Below are 10,389 nucleotides of genomic sequence, written 5' to 3' on the forward strand. Positions count from 1 at the left end.
GACCCTACTCAAGATATGACATGACTCCCCTTTCTTCCCACTCTGTTGATCTTTAACCACCAAAATTTAATAGAATCAATTCCCTAATATACAAACCTCCCTGCAAAATTTCAGAAATCTTCAACAAAAACTACAGGAGTTATTAAGCTTCAATGAGGGTGAACAAAATCGTGCCCCCACAAACAAACAAACAAAAACAAACATCCATATATACAAAAAAAAATCCCTGAGTTTTTTTGCATTTTTTGATGTATCAAGGTCCTCAGTCCAAAAATGTAAAAATCTTGGGGGCCATTTTTTGACTGATCGTCATACTTTTTATGTTATATATAACAGAAACGGGAAAGTAAAAATCCAAAACCATTAAGAAAATTACAAAGTAATTAATGAAATATTACTTGCACAAAGATTGTATACTGTGTAACTTAGTAAAAGTTTCCTAATTTACTTTGCTAAAATATAAATATATGCTTTAGTAATTCTGAATAATTCATCAATAAGGAAATATTTGATGACATTGAAATTTGAAATTAAAAATGAAATAATAATTCTGATAGTATAATAAGGAAATTTCACTGAAAAATATATTTAAATAAAAATTCTACAGTAAGTTCATTAGCAACACAGAAACATACAAATGGAATACATTGATTACAGAAAAGCATTTGACAGTGTCCCACACACTTTGTATCTACAAAATTCACCCAAACTCATTAGTTACCATGCTCCACTAGAGAACAACATTACATCTTAACCTCCATAACACTCACATATACATCAAACAAGAAATTTTTCAAAGAGATTCCTTGAGTCCTCTTTGGTTTTGCCTTGCACTTAACCTTTTATCTAACACAATATGGCTACAATATCAGACACAACAAAACAACACTGTTCACATTATAACACCTTAGGTACTGTAATAGACAATATCAAACTTTATGCATTCACACACAATCAACTTCATCCTCTCTTACAAACTACACACACACACACACACTCAAATGATATTGTAGTGTCTTGGATGGTCGAAACAATCTAGACATTTTTATCAGGTAGGAATAATGAGAACTTAACAAAGTAATGACATGCAAATTATGAATTTTATTAAAATAACAGAAAAAGCATATATAAAAAAATATAAGGGGAGACAAAGGAAAACGCGAACTTAACCTAATCAGATACAAAGATATTTACAGACGATGTTCCTGTGTGTGTGTAACACGTTCACACATTCACAATGGTTTACCCCACTAGCAAGGTGTATCAACACATGTTGAAAGGGTTTCCATACACAAAATAATTATGATGGTTGGACAAATATCTACACTACCACGTGGTGTCCCTGTTGTATAGGGCATATGCAGTGTCCTTACGTCAATGGAGATGGATTCCTTCTTCTTGACCTCACCAGTCCTCTGCTTGCATGCTATGAGCGAATATCCCTTACCTTCTCTGTTTCACTCAATCATTCCTTATGAGTACAGTCCAAGCGAATATCCCAAATGTGTCAGACCACACACAATACATGCTATTTAAAAGCTCCCACCATCTGGGAACTTAACTACACATGTGTGACTTTGTTGAATAGCCAATGATCAATTACAAGCCTCACTCACCAAATGGTGGTATGCGACATACAACACCTCCCGGGGTGGTTTTTTATACGAAACGAAATTCATTCCCGTTTCTCAATTTACAACACAAAACTAATTACATAACCAATATTAATACACCAAATTGAACACAAATTTACAATAAAATACATTTAGTGGCCATTCACTACAATATAAAAATGGAGTTTGGTCTAGACAAATGCAAAACACTCCACATTAAAAAAGGAATTCTGAAGAAAGGAGACACTGTACTCAAGTGGAGAAATTATTGAGTCCATGGAAAAGGACAAGTTTTACAAATATTTAAGATTCCAACAAGCCAAACTTATAGAACATGCACAGCTAGAACAAAGGTTGGCACTCGAATACCAAAATACATGCAGTGCTAAGAACGCACCTAAATGCAAAACATACTATTAACTCTTTAACCTATCCCATGTTGAAATTTTTCTCCATTGCATGTGACTGTCATGTTGAATTTTTGTCGATGTTAAGCCTAATGAAAAAAAATTTTTTTTAAATAATAATCGTGACTACTGTATCATTAAAAATTTTTTTTCTATTTTGCACAAACAAAAATATATTGAAAAATATAAAAACAAAAAAAAATTATATTTCAAAAGTTCGTTTTAATATAAAAATTATGACACACAGTGGCATCAAGAACGTTCCGATGCAGAAATGAGTATATTCGGGGTCAACGGATCAGGTCAAATGAGGTCAACACGAAAATACTCGAAAACAACAAGGGACAGGTTAAATACGAAATCATCCAAAATCAGCCTTATCCATTTAAAATGAAATTGGTCAATTGAAAAGTTGTTAGACTAGTTTTGTTATACAAGTTCCCCTTGTAGCCTAGCAGTAAAAACAATTTAGTCATTAGCAACAGAGATGGAGTGAGTTTTCAGACCTTAAACAGTTAAAGCTATTAATACATATGCTGTCCTATATTCATTTATTCTTTTGGAATCATACACACAGATCTCAAGCAACACCAAAGAAAAACAACAACACTTACTGAGCATAAACAATATAGCCCAAAATCATCCACAGAAAGACTAACTTTTCCTCATAAAGAAAGTGGCTATAGTCTGTCTAATATAACTATATTATACACACTGTAGAAGTTTTTCCACAAAAAACATCAGGATTACATAAAGCTATAACTCTGGCAGACAATAACCACACACCTTTAAACTTACATTCTGAGCATTCATAATTCACAGAGAATATAATATAAAGACAAACTGTTCACAATGATAAATATACAATAAATATATTTCAATTTAAAAATAAGAATGAAAGCTGGAATGTCCTCTGAAATAAGCTGATTTCGAATGTTAACATTTTAAAACAAAAAAAAGTTAATTTTCCTTTGTAAATAAAGACACAGTCGATCCAAAAATTCTTTTGAAAACCACCATTTTATTATGTGTTATAGAATAAAACTTTAGACAACCAGACCTTCCTTTATAGGCTACTCGGCTGTCCAGTTAAACCATTCCTTAAAAACACAAAATTAATTAAAAGAATTTTTGGATCGACTGTGTCTTTATTTACAAAGAAAAATTTGCCATCCGACGGAAATTTTATGAAAAAACTTAAAATTTTTGTCATTCTAAAATGTTAATATTCGAAATCAACTTGTTCCAGAGGATATACAATAAACAGGAACAATGACATAACAATAACAAACATAAGTATAAACTGATTAGAAGAAATATTTAGCCATCAACCAAATGGCTAAATTTGATATATACTGATATCAAATTTACAGAGAATCCTGTAATATCAAAACAAACAAACAAATTTAATCAGATTATAGTATGAAATCCTTACCTTTTATTTTTGGTTTCTGAAAAATATTTAGAGCCAAAGGTAATAAAAATGCATCTAAAGCAGCATCTATAGATTTTTCTTTTTTCGATTTCTTCTTGGGATTTGGAGATTTTGCTTTCAAAGAAGGTAGCATCTTATTTAGAAGCTTGTTAATCGTTGTTATGTCAATTCCATTCAGATTTTCAGATATAGAATTTGTAGAAGTTGAAGGATCCTAAATATTGAAAGTATATATTAAGATCATGTTTTGAATTCCAAACAACAGAATCAAAATAATGTATTAACATCTTATTAAAATTTTATTTTATTGTATATTTTATAGAGTATAAAAACTTTAAAATTCTTGTATCTGTTGTATCATAACATTAGAAAATATATTCAGTTAATCTCTAATACTCTTATTTATCCCATTTTTCTCTCATGTAAAGTGAGTAATAGTTGTATTTAGTCTTTGCATAGCTGCTTTATTTTCTGTTTTTACAGAATTTCAATTTAATATAGTTTATGATTATTCAATCTTTTAAGCTAAAAGCTAAACTTTCATTACATTAAGTTAACTTTCAATTGTTCATTACAGAATTAAGATGTAATTTTACATTAAAATTTTATACATTAAGTGTATCCACTTAAACATCTACAAGGACAAAAGAATTTTTCCAGCATTGGTTAGTTAGGTTAGCTTAGGTTGTGGACTGCAGCAGACACAAATATACTGGATATTACCATTTGACGTGAACCCATTCCATTGCTATCTGAAGTCAGCACAACATGCAGATGTCATTTGGTGATTTGAGTAAAGCAATACAATGTTAACTTGAGAATATGATGAAGCAAAACACCTTCAGCACATTTTATAAAGTGACTGGGTGTTATTTTTCCAAAATGACATGTATAACTGTCACAATGTGCACCGCTTGGCAGAGCATGCCCTACACATGTTGCATGCAACATCATTTTATCTAACATCTGTTATAGAATTTGGATTAACAGCTTTTTGGTCCTATATTTGTTGATGGCACTCTGAACAGTGACCAATATCTGAATATCCTAAACAGGATGTGGATGAATGGCTTGACAAATTGCCATTGGCACAACTAAAGCAGATTTGGTACCAGCACAATGGCATGACAACTCATTCCTACACAGGTGCTTGAAGAACCTGTAGCAACCATTGAATAGTACAATGCAGTCCTGTTCCGTGGCCACCATATGTTCCCCAGACTTGACATCAAATTGGTTTTTCCTATGGGGCCACCTAAAGTTATCATTATATGATTCTTACTCAACAATGCAGCGTGATGTTGGCAAACTGGAGAGAGGCATACAAGAGGTCTGTGAAAGGTAACACCAGGAATGCTACATGCCATCTATAATGTCACACTTGACTGAAAACATCTTCATATTACTGCTGAAAGTTCTGTAACAAAATAAAGCTCACTTTTCATATCCATTTCTATAATGTTGTCTTTATCCTTTACAGTCAAGATTATTTGTGTGTTATGTTAACCAAAGGGAATGAATTTAAGATGATTTATTTTAGTTCTGGAACAGTATGTACCATATGTAAACACTTGTGCAATGCTAAAAAGATCTTTTTTGCCCTTAGATATTTAAATGGATACTATGTATACATATACATACAAAAATACAATAATGTCTCAATTAACCAAGATCCAGTTAATGGAGATTCTGCATTATCTGAGGAGAACATAACACATTATAGTAGATTACATAGATCTTGATTGGGCAATGCTTTAGAAGTTTTAAAAAGAATTCACTCTGGTAACCTCTCATAACAATAAATTTAAACAAAAACTAAAGATGATTACAGTTAAAATTTGATTGAGTTGATAAAACCATAGTAAAAAATTTTGATTTTATCAAATTACTCTGTACCAAACTTTCTGTGTTACCTAAGTTTTTGATTAACCTAGGTACTCTCATTGTCACATTACCTTGGAAAATTAAAACTATTTGAAAATATTTAACTATCGCTTAAAATTTTGTAAATTAAATGAGCAATTTAGCAAGACAGGTATCAATACAATAAACTATCAACATAAAATAGTGTAATTTTTTTGTAAACTCAAAAATAATGTAAGTAATTGCTTAAACAACAATAATTTAGAATGTAAACATAAATAGTAATTATCAATTTCATACATTAAATAGGAAAAACATCTAGCAATGAGCTGCATAACTTTCCCAGCTATTATGAGATTTTATTTTTAAAAAAATTTATACTTTCAATCATAATAAATAAAATTGTGTGTTGCCATCTGTTATGAATTTTGTTATGAGAAAATTTTATGTTTTTAATTATTATAAAATGGCATAAAACTTAATTTTGAGGACGTACATAATAATGTCTGATGGATTGAAGGATAAACAGAGACTATCCCAGAATATTCATGCAATGTGCCATATTCTGAAGTACTTTCGGTTTATTTGGAATGTCCAAAATTTTGGATTTTGCTGAGTGTGTCAAACTCTCCAGAGGAATAAACATTGGAGATTAAGAAAGTTGTTTCTCTTCCAACTTCTCTATTGAATTTATGTATTGGCTACAATACTTTTCAATGGCTTTTTTGCAAGAATTAAATTCTCTGGAGCTCTGTACAACTTCAAACACATCCAATACACTTAACAGTTATCTACACAGTCCGCTTTGCATGGCCGAACACAAAGAATTCATTTTTCTTAGTCTCTTTCCACAATGTCATCCATTCTCACAGAATATGGTCATTTCTGAGTGCAATTGATCATCCACACTTACATAACCCTCTAAAAATGCTTTATGTCATTTAAACATGTGTCCCAAATGGCGAGGGACACAAATATTTAAATGGGGCATGTTTTGCTTCTTCATACGTTTGTGTTGTGTTGAGAAAATGAAAAATTGAGAAAAATGATACATTATTCTATTTTGTGTTAAGAAATGATTGACAAAATCTTTCAAATTTTTCATTCTGTTTTGAATACGAAAATTGGACAGCAGAAAAGAAGATTCAATTGGCTAAATGAGAATGGAAGTCTGTGAGATATGACATATAACCACCTTCTATATCTCCATCCCCTCAACCTTTAACTATAAAAATCAGGGCTGTGGAGTCTGAGTCGGAGTCGTGGAGTTTTAGCTGGAGTCGGATTGGTAAGGAAAAGTCGGAATCGGTAGATTTTGACGCGACTCCACAGCCCTGATAAAAATTTAATAGAATCAATACTTCTTATCAATGGTAGTTTTTATCTACCATGCCAAAGTTAGTTTCTTAATCATTACCCCACCTTGAGATATTAAATGAAATTGATGCCAAGACACACACACAATTTTTTTTTCTTTTTACTTTTTCGGTTTAGTAGGTCTCAAAATGTAAAGATTTGCAAAAAACTCTGAGGATCAAGTTTGACATGATTTCAATACTTTCCCTTGTTTTGGATACATAATAGATAAAAAAATAAAATTTAAAAAAAAGAAAAAATATATTAATAAACAGATGAAATCTTTAAAAAGTTANGTAGAATGACTGAATCTATGAGTAACTGTTCTTTGCATCCCCTGTGATTTCTACGGCAACCTTTTTGTTGTTCTGTAAGAATGTCGTGTTCTTCAACATGTTTGTACATTTTGTTTGTGATACAGGATGTCAATAATTTGTAGAGTGTTGGAAGACATGTAATTGGTTTGTATTGTGTGGGGTCTGTGGTGTTGTTGTTTTTAGGTTTCATGTAGGTGATGCCCTGAGTAAGAAATTTTGGCATGTCTTGTGGATTGATGATGATGTGTGTTAGATGTTTGGCTAGTTCCTGGTGCAGTGATGTAAACTTTTTGTACCAGAAATTGTGAATGTTGTCTAAACCAGGTGTCTTCCAGTTGTGTGTTCTGTTAACAGCATAGTGGATGTCGTGTACGTTTATTTCAGCACAGGGCATAGTTGGTATGTTGTGCAAGTTTCTGTTCTCCTTGATCCAGCCTGCATCAGCATTGTGTGTAATAGCATTGGACCAAAGAGAAGACCAATAAGTTGTGAGTTCTTCTTCTGTTGGTGTGCCACTGTGCTGTGTATCAGTGTTTGTTTTAGTACTGATTTGTCTTTAGAAAAGTTTTTCATTGTTTATGAATAATTTATTTTGTTGTTTTCGTAGTGTACATGTTTGGTATTGTTTGAGTCTATGTGCTTTGGCTGTGAGTTTTTGTTTTAGTGTATCAATGTATTCTGTAATGTGTGTGTTGTGATTTTCTTGAAAATGTTTTTGAGTTGTTTCTTTAATTTAGGGGTTATGTTGTTTTTAGTGTATTGTGTCAGCCTGCCTAATTGCTGTCTAATGTCATTTACTTGTGTTTCTATTCTTCTCTGCCAGGCAGGCTTGTGATAGAATTGTGTTTTGTTTGTATCTGTCACTACTGTGACTGCCCCAGCATAAACTAATGTATGAATGTCTGAGAGTGTAGAAATTAAATGGATGTAAGTGAGTGTTTACATAATTTAGTGTTTTTCCTACTACTTTTGACATGTTAATTTTTGGTATTTGTGGTCTTTGTGTGGGATCTGTACCAGTATATTTAGTGAGTGTTTCCTGAAATATAAGTGAGAGCTTATTAACTAATTCTATGTCTACGTTATCAGTGATGGATAAGGAAGTGCCTGTAGTATCATTAGTTGTAGTTGTTGTATGTGTGCTATTATCAATGCTTGTTGCTGCATTATCCTGACAGGTTAAGTGATCTTCATTAATAATGTTAAATGTTTCTGTCTGTTGATGTATTTTTGATCAGCAAGCTGTTGTTTGATAAGTTCAAGTGTTGTTTGTGGGATAAGGTTGTTGTGTATAATTGTTCTTTTTTGATCAACAACCCTTTGTTTGGTGACAGTGAGGTGAGGATATTGTTGTGTGAATCTATGGTGCAGTTGTTGTCTGTATGCTGTCATGTTTCTTTCGAGCTATGTGATGATGTAGTAAGTACGGATGATAAACTCATTCATTTCTATTGTCCACTTCATCTGTTGGTGTGGTTTTCCAGCCTTTGTTGTCTGTGGATGCATTGCCACAGAAACACCAAGGCTAGGTTGATTCCACACATCTGTTGAAGGCATTGCAGTAGCCATGTTTGGGCCAGCACTGCTTTCGCCACAATAACCAAGGGAGACTGTAGTCTATTTTACGAACGTGAGCCTCTGCCTAATGAACGCAGACCTTGTTAACCCGGGTGGCATCCGAGCTGGTATCATACTTAGATCTGGTTACTACCATGATAAATATCTCCACAGAATGTGGGTGTGGTCACTCTTAGCTTCATTTCTCCCCATAGACCTTACTGGCATGGGTGTCCCTACCAGGAGCTTGACAAAACTGCATCAAACTACTGGTTGACTAGGGACTGCCTGTTTGGAGAGACTGAGAGGGTTTATTCCTGCTATTCAAGATCAGGACATAAACACTAAAAACTACATCACTTACAAATGACTCTTGCAGAAAATGGTCACATTGTACCAGAAACAATACGTATCTGCAACATCTTTTAGCACAAACAGACTATTTGCATAGGCATAATCAAATAGCAAATACAATATACCAAGAGCATGAACACAAACACAGATTATTAAACACTCAGGTACCATACTAGAAATATACTCCATAGAGAGTGTTAGAAAATGACACACACAAAATATACAACAACAGAGCCATCATCACAATAGACCTGACATTCCTCTCACTAACAATTGCAGTTAAGATCGCTTATAAAATAGACATCTCTGTTCCAAACACTCATAAAAAAAAGTTCTCACACTGAAAAAAATCAACAAGTACACTCCACTCCACTCATGCAAGAAATAAGACAGGTGTGGAGGATGGATAAGGTATTTATTGTACCTGTTATCCTTGCTTCTATCATCATGTGAGTGTACTACCTGTAAAATACTGAAGTACACTCAAATATAATCAAGAAAAATGAACTTAAAAAGTGAGTGAAAAAGAACTCCTAGTGAGAATTAGATCGGAAAGTTGACACATAGGTTAAAGTTATGCATGCTTCCTCTTGAGCGTCCTGTGGCCCAGTGGTAACAATCCTGACTCGTGTGCTTGAGTGCTCTGGTTCGATTCTCTTGTGTATACTTTTTCCTTTTGTTTTTTATTCATAAATACTTATAATTATTTATTTATTTACTCATTCATTTATTTTAATTTAATTTCTACTATTCCAAGTCTAATATTTTTACTTTTGTTGACAATAACGGTGCATTCTTGACACCTATGTGTCAACTTTCCGATCTAATTCTCACTAGGAGTTCTTTTTCACTCACTTTTTAACAGTTCGTTTCTGAATTTTGACACAAATAAACGTATTTGTGCAGTGAAATTTATTTTGAAAAATTATTTTATAATTAAAACATGTCATCAAGAGAAGCAAGTTCTTTGTGTTGTGACGAAAAAACTGTTGATGATAACTCTTTATACAGTCATGTATCGAAGCAGCGGCTAAAAGATGGAGCAGTGTATTATGAGAGTTTACTTTCCGAAAATAATTTAATTGCAACAACATCTTCTAATACACTACCTGAGTGTATCAGAAGATGTTGTTGCAATTAAATTATTTTTGGAATTTTCTCAGGTTCAGATTAACAAGAGTACACTATAAAATATATTTTACTTTAAAATGTAAATTATTACCAATATGAATGGTAATTTTTTTTAATTTATTAATTTCTGCATGATTTTATTATATTGCCTTTAGTAAAATAAGTTTAGTAGCCTTTTTAGTAGCAGTTTATCAAAGTATACATAAATTATAAAAAGAAAAGTGATCTTAGTGTAAGTTAAAAAATTTAAATTACCAGCCGGTGGTTTTCCTGCTTGGCGCAAGCTCCTTCTAGTAGGTTCTGGAACTTCTCTAGGTTTTCGCTTCTTGCCAGAGTTTGTTACTATTTTCAAAAAA

The 10,389-nt window shown here is 32.5% G+C and overlaps 1 protein-coding gene across 1 annotated transcript in view; it reads right to left on the reverse strand.

Annotated features, from left to right (window-relative positions):
- Positions 1 to 3,455: 3,455 nt before the first annotated feature.
- LOC111616643 (myb-like protein L) overlaps positions 3,456 to 10,389 on the reverse strand; it is a gene marked incomplete at its 3' end in the record, with an annotated part of 52,396 nt that continues 45,462 nt past the window's right edge. The window contains exon 9 of the mRNA XM_023358031.1: positions 3,456 to 3,669. Within this exon, the coding sequence (XP_023213799.1) occupies positions 3,456 to 3,669 (214 nt within the window). The remainder of the gene's footprint in view (positions 3,670 to 10,389) is intronic.

The sequence above is a fragment of the Centruroides sculpturatus genome, unplaced genomic scaffold, assembly GCF_000671375.1.
Source record: "Centruroides sculpturatus isolate CEXI.00-Female unplaced genomic scaffold, Cexi_2.0 scaffold1879, whole genome shotgun sequence".
Lineage (NCBI taxonomy): Eukaryota > Metazoa > Arthropoda > Arachnida > Scorpiones > Buthidae > Centruroides > Centruroides sculpturatus.